The 23732-nt window shown below is 36.6% G+C and overlaps 1 protein-coding gene across 3 annotated transcripts in view; it reads right to left on the bottom strand.

The window, feature by feature from the left end:
* Positions 1-375: 375 nt before the first annotated feature.
* PRIM2 (DNA primase subunit 2) overlaps positions 376-23732 on the bottom strand; it is a 357586-nt gene continuing 334229 nt past the window's right edge. For 2 of the 3 annotated variants that reach the window (XM_069070685.1, XM_069070687.1), the window contains 2 exons: positions 22235-22303; positions 376-5345 (listed from right to left, as the gene is read on the bottom strand). In XM_069070685.1, coding sequence (XP_068926786.1) covers positions 5121-5345; positions 22235-22303 — 294 coding nt within the window. In that variant the 3' untranslated portion in view covers positions 376-5120. The remainder of the gene's footprint in view (positions 5346-22234; positions 22304-23732) is intronic. The other variant, XM_069070686.1, reaches the window with a different exon arrangement.

The following is a 23732-nucleotide window of genomic DNA, read 5'->3' as shown; positions in this document are numbered from 1 at the left end:
AGACAGGAAGGTGGCTTTAGATGGAAAGGCCCCAACACCTATAAGAATTTCTTTTAAGACAGAGCTCAAGTACCACTTTCTCTTAAGACTTTCCTAGTTCTTATAGGTGTTGGGGCCTTTCCATCTAAAGCCACCTTCCTGTCTGATTTATATATGTTGACCCTCCCATTAGAATATTAGCTTCTTGAAGGAAGGGACCATTTATGTTTTTTCTTTTTTTCCATAGAGTCAAAGGCTAATTGCCTACAAAGTCAATTACAATGGGAAACCTTAGACTGTAGCCATGGATTGCTTGTCAAAAGTGAACTGGATCACAAAAAAGAGGCCTGATTTTATGGGCAAATAAACTAACTTCCCAAGTACACAGTAAGAATCCTCAGTGTAATTTTTTTTTATTGAAGCTTTAAAAAAAAAAAAAACAACCATTGCTATCATTTTCCATTATCCTCTCACATAGAACCCTTCCTTATAACAAAGTACAATGAAGTAAAACGAGACACATTGACCACTTCTGACCTCAAATGCTTTATTTAGTACCTGTAGTGCACCACCTTTTTTGGGGGGTAGGTTTCCTAATCAATTCTCTGAAGTTGATTGGTCATCACGCTGATCTGAATTGTATACAGTACACAGAGTACTGCCTGGAGGTCCTTCCTGTTCCCATCCCATTAGCAAATGTTATCTGCCTTGAAAGGGCCACATGCTCATAGTTTGAAGTCACACCAACATCTAGTTTCTTCAAGCTTGCTGGTTCATTATTTATGCCCTGCTGAGAGGAATCAAAGGGCCACAGATCATAGAAAGGACATCAGAGACCATTTGAGTCCAACTCCCCCATTCCCACCCTCATTTTACAGAAGAGGAAACTGAGGGAGAGAAGAGCTAAATAACTTGCCTACAGTCACACAGTTGGTAAGTATCTGTAGTAGGATTTGAATCCAGATCTTACTAACTCCAAGGTCAGTGTCCTATCCACTACACCACGCTAAAAGTACTCATAATCAGTTCCCCTCTTCATTTGAGATCTATTGTCCTTCCCATATGACAGCTGGCCAAGCACTCTATCCTTACAGGGCTCCCTGGATAGCATTCTAATAATAGCGATAACTAATGTTTAGAAATTGTTTTAAATTTTGCAAAGTCCTTTATGCACATCATCTCAATGGAGTTTCACAACTACTTGGTGAGGCAGGTACTATTATTATCATCTCTATTTCACAGATAAGGAAATAGGGAATGAGATGTTAAGTGATTTTTGCTAAGGGTCACACAGCTAGAGTCTGAGGTAAGATATAAATCCCACTGTTCTATCCACTATACTACACTGCCTTATTCTACCACATTTAGATTCTAGCCCTTCTCTCTAATCTCCCCTCCCCAGCATTAGAAGGGAAGGCTGGCAAATGGCACTAATTACTACAGTGGTTTGAGGCTTCTTAACTTTTTTCCCCCTCCTAGCTGTAAAGATGTCCTCAGATTAAGCCTTGCATTCTGAGCTGCTGTCAAACTCTCCCTTTAATGGGCACTTAAATTTAATGTCAAGCTGATGCCTGTGGAAGACCTTGATTAAATTTGCAAACAGTACACTCTCACCAAATCTGGAACTTTAGAGTTGTCTCATCTCGCCTTTCAAGTTGAAATCCCAGAAGTTTGCTTTTCTTCTTTGCAAAGAATAACAGAAGTTTGCTTGCAAAGTCATTGAGTATCAGTAAGACAGCAGACTGTAACAAGCAAAACACCCCGCCTGCTTTTAGACAGAAAAGAAATCCCTAGGCTTCTTAAAAATTCTATATGAATTAAAGATCTTTCCTTTGCTTGGTACATATCCCCATCTCATTTAAAATCTTTAACCATTTCTTTTTATAACTCTACAATATTGTAAGTGGACTTAAAAGTTTACTTAAAAGCTCGTCAGTGTTCTTTTATGTAGATTGCAATTAAGCTTTTTTTTTTTTAACTGTTAAGGCAGAAGGAGAAAAATGACTGGCAACATGAAAGACAATATGATTCGGTTGTGCACTAACAATATCAGTGCTTCTACCAGCTTTAAATGTCCAGCCCAGTTTTTCTCAATTATCACACAGCCTCTCCCTGCTTGAAGAGGTTACAAAAGCACAGAAAGTTAAAAGATGTGGAAGACTCATATTCTTTTCCTTTGGCTACTGTTTGAAAGAAAGCTGAGTTTTTTTTTTTTTTTTTCTTTGGGGTTCTTCCCCCATCCAATTCAAACAGGTCAGCTCACTAGGAAAACGAATCAAAATTGTCAAGATCCTCGAAGCATGAAAAATAAATTGCCTTTGCCAGCTTGAACAAAGCAATAGAAGAGCATTAGTTTCTGCCTTCTGCTATAATCCCCTCCCCATTGCTGTATCCACTAATCAACGTTTCTTAAGATTTTTTTGATAATCTGCCGTATGTACGTAAGTTAACAGGAGATCACAGACTTTATTACAAAACAAATGAGTGTGTAATACTAACAATGATATGTCTTAACTAGTATTGTTTGTGAACGCCAATACGTCTGAGATATGCAAGAAACATGATCCCGACTCTGGAGGCTCATAGTTTAAAATCAATACCAAGATACAAAATATACTAAGAAGAGGGTCGAATGTAGACCAGGCTGCAGTTTCTCCCTTCTTTTCATGACTAGAGAACCTTCAAAACAGGTAAGCAGGAAGAAACTGTATGATTTTTAAAAGAGGGGGGAAAATATAAGGTTGAAAATGTGGGACAGTAGAAAAAGGGACCTTTGTTAAAAAAAGGGAGCCAGCTATTAAACAATCGGCAAAAAAAAGATGCCATACTGAACTGGGGAAGAAGGGGATTCTTATTATTTCCCTTCTTCTATCATAACAGAAACTTATCTGTGAATGTAGCATATTCCCCTAGCAGGATGTAAGTTCCCTGAAGGCAGAAATTGTCCCAGTTTTGTATTGGTATCCATAGTGCCTACCACATTGCCTGGCACAAGATAGCTGCTTAACCTGTTGATTGATCTAAATTTCTCTTTGACCTCCTAAAATGTAATCCTTGAGTGGGATAGCCACCATAAAATATACAAACAAAACAGTTCCAAGAGATTAAATTTAAATAACTATCTGTATAATGATATAATTTGTCACAGGAGCAGCTGGGTCATGGAGTGGATAGAACAATGGGCCTGCAGTAAGGAAGATGTGAATTCAAATGAGACCTCAGATACTTAATAGCTCCCTCAGTTTCCTCATGTGCTAAGATGAGCTGGAAAAGAAAACCACAAACTACTCTAATGACTTTGCCAAGAAAATCCCAAAGAGTTGGACACGACTGAAAATTACGGAACAATAGCATAATTTGTCATCATCATAGCTAGTATTTATATAGGGCTTTAATGTTTGCAAAATATTTTACATGGTATCTTATTTAATCCTCACAACAACCCTGTGTTGTAGGAGCTATTATTAGTACCGTTTTGAAGATGAGGAAAGTAAGGCTAAGAAAGGGTAAGTGATTTGCCCAGGATCACACAGTTAGTACATATATGAAGCAGTATTAGAACTCAGGTCTTTCTGACTGCAAGGAAGGAAGGAAACTGAAACTTACATAGGTTCATTCCTTTGGATATTGGTGAATGATAAGTAAGTGGCAAGGCCTGGTCTAAGGAATACAAAAAAAATGGCAAAAGACAGCTTAATATGCAAATATATACAAAAAGTTATATACAAGCTAAATAAGAAATAAATAACAAAGGGAAAGCACTAGAATTAAGAGGGTTTGGAAAAGTTTCCTGTAAAAGACAGGATTTTAGCTAAGTCTTAAAGGAAGACAAGGAAGTTAATCAAGAAGTGGAACTGAGGAGAAAAAGTGTTCCAGGCATGGGAGGCAGCCAGAAAAAATGCCCAGAGACGAGATTTGAGGTGTCTTGGCTCATGGGATATAAAGGAGGCCTGTGTCAGAGAATGTGGCCAGAAGTGAGGTATAGGAAGAATGACAAGGTAGGAAGGAGCTAAGTTATGAATGGCTTTGAATCCTAAAAGTAATAGGCAGCCACACTGGAGTTTATTGAGTAGGGGAGTGACATGACTGGAACTTTAGGAAAATCACTAGACTAGGTGGACTCTGAGGTCCCCATCATCTAGATCTAAAATCATTTTACTTCTCTGGGGCTCAGGATCCTTCTCCATAAAATAGAGGATTGGGTAAACAGGAGTGAACCTCAAAGGTCTCTTCTAGCTCTAAATAGAGGCATTTGAAATCTCATACTCTTTTTCATACTATACTACTTTCCTTACGATTCCAATAAGCTACCAAACTTATTTGATTTTACTCAGCAGAAGCAGGAAGCACTGGAATACTGCATGTTAAAGGACAGAAGATAAAATTAACTCATACAAGCATCGCCCTTTACCAACTCTTGAGTCTTAGTGAACCTATCAAAGAATAAACTGAAAATTAAAGTTGGTAAGTTTAATTACTTTACATAATGAGGCCTCAGAATGAAAATGAAAACTAAACCAGATTATACACAAGGTCTTTCTTTGTTTCCCTTCATCCATGCATTTACAAGTCACAGATTTATGGCACACTTGAGAGATTTTGCTGCCAATCATAGGGACCTAAAAAAAAATGACAATCCATTCAGCAGGAGATTTCTCCTTTTTATGAAAAAAATAAAAAAGAGAGGGGATTGTCTAGATGAGAAATAGTCTTGCGGATTGGTCTTCTGTTCTCTGATGATTTCCACCCCCTCTTTTCTTGGTGTTTGGCAACGAGCAGCATGTTGGGAAGTTCCTAAAATATATCATTTTTTTAAAATGTAGTAACATTCAATCCACTGTTATGTCATCTCTTTAACTCAGGATATTAGTTTCCCTCATACATGTACACATTTCCATTTCCATTTCAGTATTTTTTATTAGGATGGTAGAGAGAAAAAGGAATGGCAAAGCAATTGGTTAAACTAAGAGGAATCAAAAGATAATACTTTCAGGTTATAATATGAATGAAATAACTATATCCATCCTGGAAAATGACTCTCTCCTGTTACTAATTAGGTTAGGAAGGGTAAAACCTAGAAAAACCTGCTAAAACCTGGAAAGAAGAACTGAAAGCTGAGGAAGAAGGGAGACAGTCAAGTGTTATTCACTGAAGTAACCCTCCAACCCTTCCATTTCCATTTCCAGTGTAGAATCTAAAGATGCTGGGAGAGATGCTGAATTAGCAGTTTTCTGGACACTTTGCTTGGCCTGAGAAACTTCTGGCTGGCTAGACTCCTTCCTGACTTCTCGGCCACCACTGAGAAGCTTCTGGCTCTCCAAAAAATACTGATTAGGATGATTCAAAGAAAACATACCATCTTCAACCTGTAAAAGCAAACAAAGAAACACAGTGTTCACGATCAACAAGAAAGCCTCCAAAACCATCAGTATTTGAAACACACTGCACCATTTGCAGGACACATTCAGTGACGGTGCATACAGTAGGACTTTCCCACTATCTTATTTATCTATTTTCAATTTTTACCCTTCTAATTTTATGGATGTGTTATGTTTTTTACATCATAAACTTTTACAGATTACTCTTGCTTTGTGACAGGTCTCTTATAACAAAAGTAAAACAATTAAATACAATTAAAAATACAGTAACCTCATCAGGAAATTCACACATTATTTCTCATCTGTAACACTCTCCCAACTCTCTATTTTTAAAAAAGAATTATTCAGAAATCTCTTTTTAATCTTGCCCACTCCCCCCAATGAAAAAAAGGAAATGAGTTTATTTTCACAAATTTGAATGTTAACAAAATTTAAATTAAAATTTAACAAATTTGAATTGAGCAAAACGAGTTTACGCAATGTGTATGCACCAAAAAATATATCTACATTTCATTATGTACCCCAAATCCATGACCTCTCTGTAACTGATAACCTGCTTCATCATTAAGTCTTCTGTAATCATGAATGGTCACTTTGTTCATAGTTCTCAAACCTTTCAAAGTTATCTGTCTTGATACTGTTGTTACTGCATTAAAGGTTCTGCTCAGTACATTCATCAGTTTATAAGTTCTCCAAATTGTTCACTTTTATAATATTGATGCTACAGTAAAAACTGTTTTTTCTACTCACTTTCCCCTACATCAGTTCATAAATGTCTTTCCTTGTCTTTTTCAAATAATTTTCCTCATTTCTTATAAGGACAACATTACATCTTATAAACAACAATTTATGAAATTGTATTAGTGATAACCCAAATCCCATGGAATAGTATTAAGGGAAGGCACTGTTTTTTTTTTTTTTTTAAGCAATCGGGGTTAAGTAACTTGCTCAAGGTTACACGGCCAGGTGTTTCTGGGTGGGTGCTAAGTGTCTAAGCCCGGATTTGATCCCCAGATCATCTCTGACATTGGAGCTGGTGCTCTTACTCGCTGTGCAACCTGGCCGCCCCTAGAAGGCACTGTTTTTATACTGGTAACATGCTGTGGATCAGGCAACTCACTCTTATTTCTAAGGTTGGCAGGCAATACTTCATTTTAGGTGATACTGAGTTTTGACAGAGCAACCTATCTTCATGCAATTGATCAAAACCATCTTGTGCTATCTCTAGTTGACACCTTTTAAGTTTCAGTATGGTTTGAAAATCTCAATATGGTTCAAGATGGTTATGCCAATGATTTTTACTTTATGCCAATCTACTCAAAAAGAACAAATTTTTGTCAAATTAATGTCAGTCAGAATTGGGAAATAAATCTTGTTTTGACTATGAACTCTAAAGAAAACACTATTTTACATCTTCAATTCTCAGGACTGTTTATATAATATGAACAGGTATTTTAGCTTTTGAATGTTCAACAATGAGCTTATTTCTTCCCTTTTGTAATAAAATCAATAGATATAAACACTTAGGCAGATAAGCAGCACAGTTGGTGGAGTGCTGGACCTAGAGTCAGGAAGATAAAAGTTCAAAATCTGTCTCAAATACTTACTAGCTGTGTGACCAGGATAAGTCACTTAACCTTTGTCTCCGTTTGCTCAATTGTAAAATGAGTATATCAATAGCACCTACTTTCCAGGGTTATTGTGAGGATCAAATGAGATAATAATCATAAAAGCACTTATCATAGTGCCTCGTCCACAGTGGCTACTATAAAAATGTTTATTATTATTACTTCTTCTCCCCATTTTAATTCAATTAAATAGCTATAAACATATAAACATCTAGAAGCAGCGAAGTGTCACAGCGTTGGACCCAGAGTCAGGAAGACATGAGTGCAAATCAGGCACTTACTAGCTGTATGACTAGCTGGGTACTTCACTTATCTGTCTCAGTTTCTTCATCCATAAAATGGAATAATAAGAGTATCATGGTTATAGTAAGGATAAAATGTGATAAGATTTGTAAAGTGTTTTCCAAATCTTAAAGCGCTATATAAACACTAGCTTATTATTACTATTAATAAAAATAAATTTAAATGTTATTTATACCATTCTAAACAAAAAAATCTTGTCTACTAGTGAGGTTAATTATAATAAACTATATGTATTCCTTAAAAGTTTAGATAGTTTTATTAATTGCAAGTGAATTCTATTGTAGAGTTAGTTATATATGTGAGAAATAATCCTTACTTAAGACTACCGTTGTAGTGAATCCACTTTTTCTAAATCAAACCTTGAAGCAGACAGAGAAAATCCCAAAGAACCTGTCAGGTACTTGAATATTATTATTATTAATATTCCTTCCTTCTCCTAGCTAATTAAGGCCAACAAAGCTAATTTTTAATCACTACTTTGTGCTCTTTTCAGAATATTAAATTCTTCTTGGAATTAACAAGTTCTATACTGGAATTTATTCATAAGGGCTTGATCAGTTCTATGATGAATCAATAGAGATAAATTCTCTCTTATAATACTACTTACTTAAGCACCCAATGATTCAATCATTTTTGTGCTGATATGCGTGGGGTTATTTCTGAGTACCTATATCAGTGTACAGCAGATTAGTTTGGAAAAGAATAAGTCTTCTTCACAGTTGTTACTTAAACCTACTAGAGCAGAATTTCATCTGCTACTCTGCTGTGAAATTTCTAAATGTGTTCTTAAAGTTTCTATATCCCATCTATAATAAGATTCATGAACACTGGCAACATCAGCAACTTTTTTCATCTAACTTTTCATACCCTTTTGCGTTATCAACTGCCTACTGGACACCTTGAATTAGATGTCATGTGAGCATCTCAAACTCAACATGTCCAAAACAGAACTTACTATCTTTTCTTAAACCAGCTTCCATATTACTGTTGAAGACAATGTCACCCTCCCAGTTACCCAAGTTTACAATGGCAATATCATCCTCATCCCATGCATCTAATCCACTGCTAAATTTAGTCTTTTCTATCTTGAAAACACTTGTCCTATATGACTCCTTCTTTCTACTTATACAGCCACAATTCTGGTGTAGACCCTCATCATTTTCTCATTTCAACTACTGGCCTACCTACCTCAACTATGTCACTCCACTCCAAATCATCTTCCATTCTGCTGTCAAGGTGATTTTATAGGCCTGACCATGTACTCCACATGCTCATCGGGCTTCAGAAGCTCTCTCTTACCTTCCAGGACCAAATATAAACTCTTCTGTTTGACATCTAAAGCTCTTCATAAGCTAGTCCCCTCCTATCTTTCCATTCAACTTATACTGTAGCCCTCCATTGCAATCTAGCTATACCATCTTACTTTCAATTTCTTGAACAAAATAGTTCTTTTCCCTTTTTTTTTTTTCACTAGCTATCTCCCATGCCTGGAATGCTCTGCCCCCAAACCTCTGCCTTTTGCTTTCCTGATTTCTTTTAAGACTCAGCTCTTTCTGCAGGCAGCTTTTCCTAGTTCTTCTCCTTTCCTCCCTCTCCCTCACCTACCAGCTTGGCTAATGTTTTCCCCTTTTAGATTATCTTCATAAATAGCTTGACTGTACCTAAATACTTAAATGTTCTTCCATATTAGAATGTAGACTCTTTGAGAGGAGAGATTATGGTTTTGGTTTGGGTTTTTTTTTTGGGGAGGGTGGCATGGAATAGGGGTGAGGATGGGCTGGCTGACCCCTAGACCTTTGGCAGGGTACTTGGCATATGTTAAGTGCCCAATAAATATTTGTGTATAGATTAACCTGATTTCTTCGAGTCTGAAACGTTCTGTTCCTTCATGCCTTCTTCCTTCAAAACTCAGCTCCTTCTACAGGAGCTTCTACAGGAGACTTTACCTTCTTCCCCCTCCCTTTTCCCAACCCCACTCCTAGATGATACTACTAGTACCTTCCTTACTTTCCATCTACTTTGTACATATTTTGCAGGTACCTAGTTATTTACATGTTAATTTTCCTATTAGAATGTAAGCTCCTTGATGGCAGGACTGGTTTTTGCTTTTTTTTGTACCCAGAGTACTTGGCCCAGTGCCTGACCTATAGTAGGAATATAATAAATGCTAGATGACTGACAGACGTGACTTCCAGATTATTGACAAGTGGAGATTTCAATACAAACAACTGGAATATATCCTATTTCTTCCATTTTGAAAGGAAGAATTTCCTGATACAGAAAGAATACTGAACTAGAAATCAGAAGACCTGGGTTCTGGTCCTGGTTCTTTGCCTTTACAGGGTTATTACTGTGAAGATCCAATAAGCCTAATATAAGTGTAAGCACTCTAAGACCTATGCAGCATCACAAAAATAATAGATGTTTTGTTACTATTCTGGCATCAACAGTTTCATCTGGAAGATTCTATCCAGATCCAAGTAAATTAAAAGTTTCAGGATATCTTTGTTTATATTTCATTAGAAAGGAACCAATCCAAAAGAATCTCTCAAATGCTTACTATATGGGAGACACTGTACTGGGTCCTAGAGATACAAAGACAAACTAATAAACAATCTCTGCTCCCAAGGAGGTTATATTCAATCAGGAGAGACTGGAACCCCAACAGGTGTCCTCCTCCATGAAGCTTTCCTTGATCACATGGAAGTAAAAGTCTATTCTCCTTCTCCTAAAATTTTCCTAGAGCATTCTTGGTCCTTCTGGCTTATACATTTGTGCATCCTGCCACTCCCTGACTCAAAGTATAAACTTCCTGAGGACAAGGACTGTCATTTACCATTCATGGATTCCTAGTACCTAATATGATGTTTTATTCATACTAAGCACTTCAATAAATATTTGTTGAAATGATATGAGGCTAGTTATAGTTATTATAAAAACTGCTTTGTTTTCCTTATGGAAGGAATCACATTGGGAAGATTCTTAAGCTCTTTTAAGTTATTAAATACTCAGTAAGTCAACCAATACAAAAATGATGGTGATTCTTTAGAATCTAATGGAGCTGGAATAGGGCAGAGAGTTAGGGAGAAATGGTAGAACAGCATATATAAGTAAGCTAGATGGAGCAAAAGAGAGCCAAGAACAGCACAACAAGAAATTTGACAGGAAAGAGATCATTTTCACCTGTATGACTAAAATGAAGAAAATCAATACACAAAAGACTAAATTTACAAAACAGATAAATTCGGGAAAAATTCACATAAAAATTAATCATGTGTCATCTATAACACAGGTAAGAACCAGGAAATGAGATTTTTTTTTAAAGGCCTCAGAACAATCCAAAAGAGATGACATAAAATCCCTTGTATTAAAGCTCAAGCATTTTACCCTGCAGGCCAGGTCCTCAATCAGAGCCTGTTTACTGTCATGTTGCACACAATTTCTACAAACTTGGTGATGTAGCACCTAAGACCACAACTAATTAGAAACAGTAAGTTAGAAGAGAGGTTGAGGATGCTACAGTCAGGCACATTTACAGTTCTGAGAATTCATAGAAAACAAGTGGAAAGTAAAAATGTTATAAAAAACCATGGGGGAAAGGCAGCAAGAACTAAACACACACATAGTAGTCTGGGGTCATTTAGTATCAGTGCTAACATACCTATAAATGTTAAGAACTTAGAGAAAACAGCAAGAGCAAAAATGATGTTCAGAGTCATCAAGTAGATCAGAAATGTAAACCATGTAGTGAGCAGGCCACATGTGGCCCAGGACATTCCTGAGTGTAATTGAACCAGACGAAAATATAAATACATTTTAAAACTAAGTCAACAGACAGCGCACAGGGATCTTTACGTGTGGATTACTGGTCCTCATTTCTAGATGGGTTTGATACCACTTCAGTAGACTCTAAGTTCTCTGAAGGCAAGAATGTGGATAGGAACTTGACCTGTGATTGCAGCAGTACAGAGATCTTCCAGATGAGGAAACTCCTTTTACCAATGCAAGTTGACTCGTTCTCTGAAATATAGCCTTAGAGAGTTGCCTAGCCCACTGAGAGCTATATAGTCAGCATGCGTCAGAAAGTGGACCTGAATCCTGGTATTCTTGGTTCCAAGGTCAGCTTCCTATTTAACTATGCCTATTGTTCTCAAATTGTGCCCTGCAGAGCAGTAGTGTCCTAGGTTACAACAAGGATCTCACGGAGGTTCTGGGGAGTATTTTAGATATCTGAAATTTTCATGGGAAACCCACCAACACCTGACAGCTCTTAGACACCATGCAAACTATCAGTTCAAGGTAGTTCACAGTTTTAGCATTAAATCATGCTATATTCCTTTTGATAATGTCATTCTTTGTGAATGTTTAAGATATGTTTTATTTACTTGTATTTTCAACTATGCCAATAATCTACTAAACTTTCTTTGAGAAGGTGTTTTTTAGCAGTTGCTGCTATAAAAAACAAGTACTATGTGAAACCATGAGGGTGACAGTGTACAATCTGATTCCAAGGCGTGTTGTACAGTGCCCAATAGGTATACTTACCCCAACAGTAAGCAACTGTGGTTAATAAAAAATGAAATAAAAATATTATTTTTTTCCTTCAATTTATGTCTATTATTTTTTCAAATGTTTACTAACTTGTTAGGACATAAATACTTATTTAGTTTTATGGGGGGGAGGGGCTAACTACTTAATAAACTGAGCCATTAAGCATTTCTTTTGGCCTCAGGGCACCAAGAACCAATTACTGAGATACTTAAAACAGCCACATACTAAGAAAGTTCGAGAGCTGCTAAACAATGCCCTGTTGCTTCTCCAAGGAAGTCTATTTCATTTTTGTCTTTGTTCTCCAAAGCCTAGCACATAGTAGAAGCTTAATAAGTTTATTTGAACTGAATCATGATGCTGAGTCAACAAGAAAAAGTTAAATCATTTTAAAAGGGTGGAAAAGTATATAATACATTTTAGAAAGATTTCCGTCCAAAATGGTTAAAATAATTTTTTTAAAGGTTGATACTTAAAAGTGATAAATCCTTGGCTGTCCAGAAAATTCAGCTATCCAGGATAATTTATTCCCTGAATGTTATGATAAGCCAAGGTACTATTCTATAATTATACTGGACTAAAATTAAATAACAATTTGCACCAGCTCTCAGCTTTCATTTCCATTTGTAGCAAGCAAATGAGTAATAAATACTCTAAAATGAAAAAAAAAAGTTTAAAATACTGCTCCCTCAGTACACAAGCAAATAAGCTTCCGACAGGCCAGTTTATTTCATCTACCAAGTGATTATCTTGCCAACGTTTGCTTGGCATCAACATATTTTGCACAAGATGACCTTCACACAAACACAGGTCTCATATTTCTGCCATGGCAAATGTGGTTTTTGAAGGAATGGAAGCAATTCTGTTGTACCTATGGGATCTTTGGGTTTTAATCAAGAGATTTTGCAATGACAGCTGATAATGAGGCAGCTGGTATTACAAAAAAAGCCATATGGAACTATCATAGGGTTGCAGCAAATGGTATCAATTAACTATGGTTCATTTTCAAAACTTCTATTGAAGGGAGACTTGATCACAGAGCATCCAGAAAAATAAACTTAGGGTTATCGGTAAGGGGGAGGGATCACAAATAATTAATAGGGTAAAGACGATCAAAGACACAATAACTTAAGAAAAATAATAAGAAGAATACATCTAAAAATCTGTAGTGGGCAGATGGACGAATTTTTTAATTTAAATATTCATATCCATCTTTGAGGGAGGGCTTAAACATTGACCTTTTTAATGTTTTTATTAAATTAAGATTTGATTAAAAAATTCTGAAAAGTGGCAATATTATTTTCTATTACATGTAGTAATATTGGTGTATAAAAGTATTGAACTTAAATCAAAACCTAGCTTGGACATTTACTACCTGTGTGACCTCTGGCAAATCAAAGAACCTCTCTGGTTCTTAGTTTCTTTAGATTCAGTGGGTTGGATTAGATAATTTTTAAGTACCTTTTCTAGATTAAGATTTATAAAGTACTATGAAGGACTCAGCCTCAGGATAAAAAAAATGTAAGATTTTCATTTTTAAAATGTAATTTTTTTCTAAAACTAAATGGTTTAAATTTAGCTATAATGAAAATCTGGTGGAACTTTTGCACGTAAGTTCTTATTATCTTATTCTTATTACCATGCCACATACACATATGTATAGACACATATAAATATATATATGTTCATTCCTTGCTTAGAATAGCAAGAGTTTTAATAAAATATTTCAAAAATGTATGCATGCATACATACGTAAATGAACATATGTGTTAAAACGTAGCCCAGTGAGAGACAACAAATCCTGGCCCTGAAGCTAGCAACACCTGAATTTAAGGCCTGCTACTGGCACACGCTGGATGTGCAACTGTAGGCAAGTCATCTAAGCTCCCATAACCCCCAGAACATCTCTAAATCTATAAATTGCAGTGAAAATGCCAATATAAGATATATGTACTGATAGACTTTCCTCACCTCAGATTTTCCTATACCAATAGAATGACAGACTCAATTCCTACCTCTTTTCTCCATCCTTATATATGTATTTATTCTGTAACTACAGAGAAAACAATATACAGTTAATGTTACCTATCCCTAATAACTGGGATAAAGACAGAACAGTGTATTCATACCTCACAAGGTTGCCCTAATCAATGTTGTTTTGCCATAACTGTTAATATAACCACCTGAGAGTCATAAACTACATAACACTGTTCTATGCTGGCCCTATGCAACATTGTGCTTTTGGAACCTATAATAACTAGGTGTTGCCCATAATGTCTTGTCACATCAGTGGAACCCAACTACTGATTCCAGGCAAAGCAGATCCATAAGCTATCAAACACAACACAAAGGAAACTTGACAGGAAAAGGTAGTTTTCTGATCACATATTTTGTATGTATGTATAAAGGATTTCAAAACTATATTTTTTCAAAGTATTAGAAAAGAGGGTTCCAAATTCATGGTCAACAAAAGAAAGGCCACAAAATAAAAATTACTTCATGTTACAGGAAATACAAAAGCTACTGACAAATATTTGTTCTGCCTGACTTAGCAGTTGCCATAATAACATTTCCAAATAGTGGATAATGGGGCCTGGGAGTTTATTAATTAGGTTATTTAATGGTTTCATAGATTATAAAGGAAAAGTATTAAAGCAGAAGAAAGTTTTTGGATGGTTATTGCACTGGACACTGAGTTAGTCTTCTGACAACATCATGGAAGAGAAACTATTAATTTTACAAAATAGCATTGTCCAATCAATGAAAAAATAACTGGCCAAGCTGCATAACTTCAGAAAGTGAATTGCTAAATTAAGAAAACAACAATAATCATATTTCTTTCTTAATATTGCTGGTGAAGGCATATGAGAGGGAAAAAGAGAGAGGGGGAGGTATGGGTATGTGTGTGTGGATATGTGTGATACATTTGCCAACTTAACACAGAAAGGTCAAATGAAAAATCACTGGAAAAAAAAATCTAGCTGAGAAACAAAACAAAACAAAAGGGCAAATGATGAAATGTGTGGGAGAAGAGGGTAGGTCTAAGAGGTCAGCTGAATTTCAGATATTTAGATGGTATAAATGATACATATCACAGTCTCCAGTTAAAACTGACCATTAAAAAAATGGATATGTTTGGAATAAGCCTTATTCCAGCTGTGGTAAACTGCCATCTGCTGCTCTTCTTATACTAATTTTTAATCTTAGGAAGCAATGAACTGGGAGAGTGGGGGATGAGAGTAGCTAACCCTACTCCTAAAAGACTTTCTAACATACTTAGGGATCAGTCTCGATGTTAATATGTCGATTACTCTCTACCAGATCTGTGGATACTAAAAGCCGTCTTCTACAGGAAGTCTTTCTTGATCTTCTGTAATTTCCAGCACCCTTCCTCTGTTGATCATTTCCAATTTGTCCTATGCATAGTTTGTATATAGTTGTTTGTATGTTGTCTATCTCATCCTCGGGAACAAAGACTATCTGTTGCCTTTCTTTGTACCCTCAGCACTTAGCATAGGGCCTGGCACATAGCAGGCAGTTACTTAATAAATGCTTGACTGTATGAACTAAAGACTTAATTCTGAACATCTTAATTTTAATTAAATTCTATACGTTCTCTCCCAATGCTCTAACTTTAGTTTAATTTTAATTTAAATAGTTTGACTAGAAATTAAAAAATTATTGAAGGAAAAATCAAAATTAAATTTACCAACAATTTTAAAGAATTTATATTATCCAAGGTAACATGTTACAGCAGAAAGGGTTTAGAATCAGGTAACTTGGATTCAGATTCAGTTCAGTTGGTTACTATTAAAGTGACCCTTGTTAGGTCAGTTACTCTTTCTGGGCCTTAGTTTCCTCATCTATAAATAAGGTGTTGGATTAAATGCCTTCCGAGGAATCATCACGTTCTAAGTCAATTAACCAATCAACTAATATTTATGAAGAGCCTACCATGTTCCAGACATTGTAATAAGTGCTGGGCATACGAAAAGAAGCAAGAGACTCTGCCCTCATGGAGCTCACAGTCTAATGGAGAAGACAACAAGCAAACAAGTGTGTGTGTGTGTGTGTGTGTGTGTGCGTGTGTGTGGACACACAAGCACACATAAATACAACAAGTTATATACAAGTTAAATAGGAAATAATTAAAAGAGGGAAAGCACTGGAATTAAGATGAGTTATGTAGGGCTACCTGCACAATGTGGGATTTTAATTTGGATTTAAAGGGAGCCAGAGAGATCAGTAGTCTGAGTGGAAGAAGGAGAGCATTCTAGGCATGAAAGACAGCTGGAAAAAATGTCTGAAGCTGAAATAATGAGTGTCTTGTTCATAGAATAGCTAGGAAGGAGACCAATGTTTCTGTATTAAAGAGTACATGGTGTTAAGGGGTGGCTAGGTGGCGCAGTGAATAGAGCACCGGCTCTATTCAGGAAGACCCTAGTTCAAATCCAGCCTCAGACACTTAACACAAAACTAGCTGTGTGACCTTGGGCAAGTCACTTAACCTCAATTCCCCCCCCCAAAAAAAAGCAAAAAAAATTACATTTTGGGGGGTAGGGGGAGTAAGAAGACTGGAAAGATAGGAGTGGGCTAGGTTCTGAAGGCTTTTGACTGCCAAAGTATTTGCTCTTGGAAGCAACAAGAAGCCACTGGAGTTTACTGAGTAGAAGAGTGACCAGAGCTGTGTTTTAGAAAAATCACTGTAGTGACTGATTGGAGAATGGCCTACAGTGGGGAGAGGTTTGAGGCAGGCAGACCCACTAGCAGGCTGTCACAATAATTTAAAGTGTGAGGTGAGGAGAGACTGCACTAGAATCATGCTTGTGTCAGGGGAGAAGAAGTGGCACCTTCAAGATATGTTACAAAGGTGAAATTGGTAGGCCTTGGCAATAACTTTAATATTGGAGAAGAGAGATAGTGAGGAATCCAGGATGACTCCTAGTTTGTAAGCTTGAGGGATTTGAAGGATGATGTTGGATCTCTACAGTAATAGGGAAGGTAGGAGGTCCATGAGTTTAGGAGCAAAGATAATGGATTCTGTTTTGGACATATTAAGTTTAAGACATCTACTGAAATAAGGAGGGTCTTATTCATAGAATAGCCAGGAAGCTATTTTAAGATGTCTGAAAGACAGAGATGTCAGATTGGATATCAGCAGAGAGACTGGGGCAGGAAAAGGTATAATTGAGAATCATCAGCTTAGAAACAGTAATTGAATCCATGGGAGCTGATGAGATTCTCAAGAAAAGTGTCGAGGAAGAAGGGGGCACAAGACACAATCCTGTGGGATACCTACAGTTAGAAGGAACGATCAGAGGAAGATCCAGCAATGGAGACAGAGAAGGAGTGGTCAGATAGGCAGGAGGAAAACCAGGAGAATGGTATCCAGAAAACCTAGAGAGAAGAGAGTGTCAAGGAGAAAGAAGGAAGATTGAGAAAAGGCTATTGGATTTAGGAATTAAAAGATATTAACTTGAGAGAGAGCAGATTCAGTGAAACGATAAGGTAATAAGCCAAACTGTAAAGGGTTAAGAAGAGAATAAGAGTTAGGGGTGGCCAGGTGGCTCAGTGAGTAAGAGCACCGGCCCCAGTGTCAGGATGACCTGGGGATCGAATCCCAGCTCCGACACTTAGCACCCACCCAGAAACACCTGGCTGTGTAACCTTGAGCAAGTTACTTAACCCCAATTGCTTAGGGGCGGCCAGGTGGCTCAGCGAGTAAGAGCACCGGCCCCAGTGTCGGGATGACCTGGGGATCAAATCCCGGCTCAGATACTTAGCACCACATCCAGAAATAACTGGCCGTGTACCCTTGAGCAAGTTACTTAACCCCAATTGCTTTAAAAAAAAAAAAAGAAAGAAAAGAATAAGAGGAGAGAAAATGGAGGCACCTTGTAGATGATCTTTTCAAGGAGCTTATCTGCAAAGGGCAAAAAAGATACAAGGCAATGGTTAGCAGGGATGGAAGAATCAATTAAGGTAGTTTGGGGTTGGGGTTTTTTTTTTTTAGGATAGGGGAGAGAGGGGCATGTTTGTAGGCAGTAAGAAATGAATCAGCAGAGAGACAGAGATTGAAAATAAGTGAAAGAGTGGAGATGACAGAGGGAGCAATCTGTTAGAGGAGACAGGATGGAATGGAATTACTTGAACAAGTAGAAGGGTTAGCCTTGGTAAAGAGTAAGACCACTTCATTTAATTATTGCAGTGAGACAGGGATAAAGGAGAAGAAATGGCAGAAGACATTTGAGTGATAAGAGATGAGGAAGAGGAAAGAAAAAGCTTACGGGGAATGGCCCCAATTTTTTTCTGTAAAATATAAGGCAAGGTTCTCAGCTGAGAGAGTGAGAGGAAGAGGAGCCATGGGAGGTTTGAAGAGTGAAGAAAAGCTTTGGAAGAGCTACTGTGGAGAATGGGATAGTGAATTCATAAAAGAGGTATATTAGGATTGCCTAGTGGCAGTGAGTGCGAGGTTGAGTAACACAGTAGTAGACCCAATCAAAATGGCTGTCTGATTTTCCCCACTTTTGTTCAGCAGAAGCCATAGGCACAAAGGTGATGAATGATGAGAGAGACTAAGGCTTGGGGGACATAATGGGAGATATTATATCTAGGGATCAAGAGAGGACAACAGTGTAGAGTTGAATTGTTTCACCAAGGAATCAAGATGGGGAGGAGACAGTGGCCAGTACAGTGGAGATGGCATAGAAGAGAATTGAGGGGTCAATTCAAAGCACTAGAGGTCACAGTGTGGATGAAGTAGGATTATGAAAAGGAAAGCAGAGGGAAAGATGAAAAACCAAAAGATTATGGTCAGATAAAGAGATTTCAGAATTCTTAAACATCGAAGTGATACATCTATAGGTTATAGCAAGATCAAGAATATGACCATCTCTGTGTGTAGCTGAGGAGGAGCTTATAGGAGGTGAGTGGATTGAGGAACTGCATGGTTAGGCATTGGAGGGAGAATCAATATGTGTACTGAAGTCCCCTAGTATGAGAAACCTAGGTCTCTGAACATATTCTTGTTCAGTCGAAGTCTGCTATTCTGGCAGAAAGAGAAAATATCAATTTTTAGCAAAGTGGAATCAAATTCTCCCAACACTACATATATTTGTTAATGGCTTCCCTACACAGACTTACTGTGATCCCCAAGCTGGAGAGTTTATCAAACTGATTTATATCTAAGTAGCTGTGTTTTAGGTCCAGGCTGCCAGTATCCCTACAAAATAGAAATGTTGTAATTTGTGCAACAGGATAGCCAATAACTGCCTGTAATGACATCTAAAGTATAAATTGTTAAAGTTCCTTTTTTGGATGTACTTCTACACTAGTTGAACAATCTTGGGTAAGTCACTTAAATCTCTCTAGATATCAGTTTCTTCATCTGTAAAATGTTGACATTGAATTCAATAAGGTTTCTTCCAGCTTTTAAATTATATACAGTCTACATTTTGTTAGGTGGCTGTACTCCTACAAAGGGCCCCACTACCTAGGATCCATCTATCTCATGAAAAAAATGTTCACAAAATCAAGAAATGCCAGTTATAAAGGACCTTCAAGATCATTAAGTAAAACTCTCCATTCTCCTACATATCCAATGTAGGATAGATAGTATTCCTTCTACATTATCCCTGTCAGACTGCTCTCTAGTCTATTTTGGAACAACAAACAAGAACTATTTGTTGAGGTAGGACATTTCTAGGCAGGATTAATTGTTAAGAAGTACTTTTTTATGTTAAGCTGAAATTTTTTTCTCATAAATTTTACTCTTGATCTAGCTCTTCCTTCTAGAACCATACAGCCTATTCTCTCTTCCAAATGACACCCCTTCAAATATTTAAAGATAGTTAACTTGTATTCAATTAAGTTTTCTCTTTTCAGACCAAAAATTCTTTATATTATATACCCTATTCCTTATATGACATGGCTTCTAAAAATATTACAATTTGTCAGTACTCCTTGTGAAATATGGTACCAAGAACTAAACATAAACTTTAGGTGTAGTTTGCATGGCACAGAGTAGAGTAGAACTGTTACTTCCTTCAAAGAAAGGGTTCTACTTCTATTAATGTACCCTAATACTGCATGGAAGAAGGCAGCCATATCACATTATTGATTCATTTTGAGTTTGCAGTGCAATCAAGCTCCTTGAGAGCAGCGACTGTATCTGGGCTCTTTTTGTATCCCTAGCACTTAGCACTGGCACACAGCAGGCACTTAATAAATGTTTACTGAATTGAATGAAGGACAAAGGATGCTCACTATGTGCCAAGCACTGAGCAAAACCCTGGGAATACAAATACAAGTAAGCAAGACAGTCTTTGCCCTGAAAAAGGTTATATTCTACTGAAGGGTGGGAACAAATAAAGGGGAGCTATAAGGAGAGAGTGAAGCATACCACAGCATGGACTGGAAGTGACTGGGGAGCAACACAGAAGCCTGACTGTAGGCAAGATAAGTAAAAGTTCATCTATCAGAGCCCAAGATTCCAGGGGCCAGAATTTACATGGCTGTGATGGAAGGGTGTTGAGGATCTCTTGTAATCTATACTTAAGCAACTTGAGTTTGTTTGTTTTTTTTAGCCTAAGGGCGGGACTTTCATTTATTCCTAATGAAGTTTCCTCTTGTTCAATGAGTCCACCACTCCAGCCTGATATAACTTCCTTGAATTCTCATTCTGCAAGCTCTAATTCTGTATCATTCATGAACCTGACAAGTATATCTTCTGTGTCTTCAAATGGGTTAATAACATTTTTGCCCAAGACAGATCCTAATCAAACTCCTTCAATACGCCACAGAAGACCTCTTTTCAGAACAATACTGAGTGATTTCAACATTCTTTGGATACAACTAGTCAGTATCTACCCAATTGTATTACTATCTATGAAGGAAGAAAACAAGCATTTATTAAGCACCTACTATGTACCCAGAACTACGTTAAGTACTTTACAAATATCTCATTTGACCCTCACAATAACCCTAGCAGACAGGTGCTATTAGTCCATTTTACAGTTGAGGAAACTGACAGGCAGAGGTTAACTGACTTGCCCAGGGTCACACAGCTAGTAATCAAGGCCAATTTGAACTTGGGTCTTCCTGACTTCAGATATAAGACTCTATCACATTTCTCCACATTATCCACAAGGACATCACAAAAGACCTTTTAAATTCACATATATGCCAAGCATATTCTGTCTTCACTTGTAATGGTGTGATCCATCTTCAGGAAGTTGAATTTACAGCAAAAAGGGACACCTCCACATTTATTCCTCACCCTACTCCCCAAAATAATAAACAATTTCTGTTACTGGTACTTGTTATTTGGGTCTAACTGAAATTATTACAGCTTTCTGGAACCCAAAGTTTCACTGATTTTAAACTCACTATATATATAAGCTACCTAGCCCTTCCTATATGCTAATTCTTCATTATTCTTAAGGAAGGGCATCTCCACATGAATCTTAACCTATTGTCTCTGACAACGAGAGGGAGCTTTTTAGGAGACTATGAAGACCATTTTTAGACTTTGGTCATCATCGTCATCATCACTCCTCATTGGTTAAATCTGAGATACAATGTTTCTTTGTTGAAATAAGTATGGAAAGAGGGAAAACACCTTAGTTTGAGACATTCAGGGTTCTACTTAAAAGTCCAAAAAGAATTTAAAACGTAGATGAAATTATAACTCTCAAACTGAATAAACAAATTAGAGAATGGGAGCATTTAGGAGAATAAGGCCAAACTAAATTGGCACATTTGTGGTTTGAAGTTGGTATGACTTAGCATAGTGCCTGGCACACAGTAGGTGCTCAATAAATGTTTATTGATTGACTGATTTCTATTCTAATAAAGATAAGGAAATTTTGTTGTTGATTACCACTTTATTTATATTCAGCACTAATTCTACTAAACTTTAAAAAATATATTTGTATACAATTTATGAAAAGTATTTTAAAAGATGAAAAAGACCACAAAACCACTTTAAACACTAAAGAACAAAGAATTTTTAGTATGCTTGTCATATGAAATATTTAGTCTTAATAAGATGGTTAATAGTTATATCACCAGACAAAAAATATTACTTCACAGAAAAGTGAATAGCTCACAACTTAAGTCTTTGAAAGTTCCATGGGACAGTGAGTAACTTACTTAATTAGCCTGTGAGTCAGGTTCTTTATCCACTATATCACACTGCATCTCAAAGCTTAATTAACCCAGAAAAATCAACACAGAAGTCCAAAGAGTTTCTAGGATTTCTTATAACATGCAACAATTTATATTACAATAATAAATGTTACAATATAATATAATAATATAGGACCATTTAGAACATCTTTATGACAATATGTAAAGACATCCTGACTGTCAGGGTATAAAATTCACATGTGTACTTACATTATGTGTTAGATCGAAGAACTTCTGGCAGGCCAACTGGTAGTGAGTGCCTTTTACATAATCCAAAATCTTGAAAAAGACAGAGAGACCAAGGGAGAGAGATAGAAGAATTAAAAGTTTGGTCCAAATAAAGTAACTAAGCATCAATGGCCTTTTCTCATTTCTTTATTCCAGGCATAAAATGCAATAAAACATACAGCATGACAAATTTCTGCAATTTATATACAATGATAATTCTAACAACACAACAACAACACAGAGGGCTATTTAGGTCAGTATTACCTCCTCAGATGACAAGAGATAGAAAGAGATCTTTTGACCTAATTGTGAATTTCAATAACTTTACTTAAACTACAAGATGAAAATGCATCCTGGTATTATATTTTTGACAGTTATTGTCAGAACATCGTATTGCAACATCTCTTCCATAATTATAGATATAAATCTAGTAATCTGAGTGGTCTGAGCATGAAGCAATTAAATATAGTATTTAGATTTTTATTTTTCACATTACCAGTTTATATAGATACAGTATAAAATACTGCTGTGCACCCATCGGGAAAATTTAATGTAAACCCTTTAGACAAGTATCTATAAAGGAGGAATGCTTTTACCTTCAATCAGATTTGTCCTTTTTAGAAATGAAGTTATTTCTAGTAAAGCTCAGCAAAATGTGAGCATGAATGATCTATTCTGAACACCTATTAGAAACATCAGCCTACCTTTTGTAAATACAATTTGCTCTCCAATTGTGCTTCATGTAATCTCTTCAGTACTGCACAAACTCCCATTCTTATCAGCAGTGTGCAATGCTAGTTGAAATTTTTTAAGTTATATCACCTTTTCCCCCTACCAAATAATCAAAATATATTCTGCCTGCTTATCAAACATGGCAAATTGCTAGAATTAAGAGATAACCTCAGGAAGGGGCAAAATAAATTCTTGGGAAATGTTAATTTCTACCCCCTATTCAAAAAGCTGACCTTTTGGTGTTCAACAGTGGAATGAATGTACTCTTAAATCCCTGCCATGCTCATTATTGGATGTAGCTTTACAGGTATTGACAGATGTACAAATAAATTACATTTGCAGAATGGATCAAATCACAGGACTCAGTCAAGAATGTGCTTAAATGTATTGTTTTTCTGTTATAGTCTCACAGATTAAATTTCCATACTTTATGCCACTGACAGTTAAATCCCATATAAAAAATTTGGAGGCCCATGCCAGCAAGCTGCTGAATCCAAATATGGGCATTGTCTGCACATGTGACCTACCTCTTTTCTTGAATTCTTATAGCAGAAAATCAATTAAGAAGAAATGAAGAGATATATGAACAATAAAGAAGAAAAACAGTTGCCAAACTTTTGCCAAGCAGTACAAACACTTCTGAGTTCATAGTCTCATCAGCATTTTTCCTCTTGCAAACAAAAAGTCAAATGAAACAGTACCATGCAAATGAACCAGTCAATACCTCCTGGCAAGTATCAATGGTAGC

This window comes from Petaurus breviceps, unplaced genomic scaffold (genome assembly GCF_028583685.1).
Source record: "Petaurus breviceps papuanus isolate PSGF00001 unplaced genomic scaffold, PetGlider_PUasm1.0 90822, whole genome shotgun sequence".
Taxonomy (NCBI): domain Eukaryota; kingdom Metazoa; phylum Chordata; class Mammalia; order Diprotodontia; family Petauridae; genus Petaurus; species Petaurus breviceps.
The sequence above is the reverse complement of the archived record's forward strand: the minus strand, read 5'-3'. Positions and strand labels throughout refer to the sequence as shown.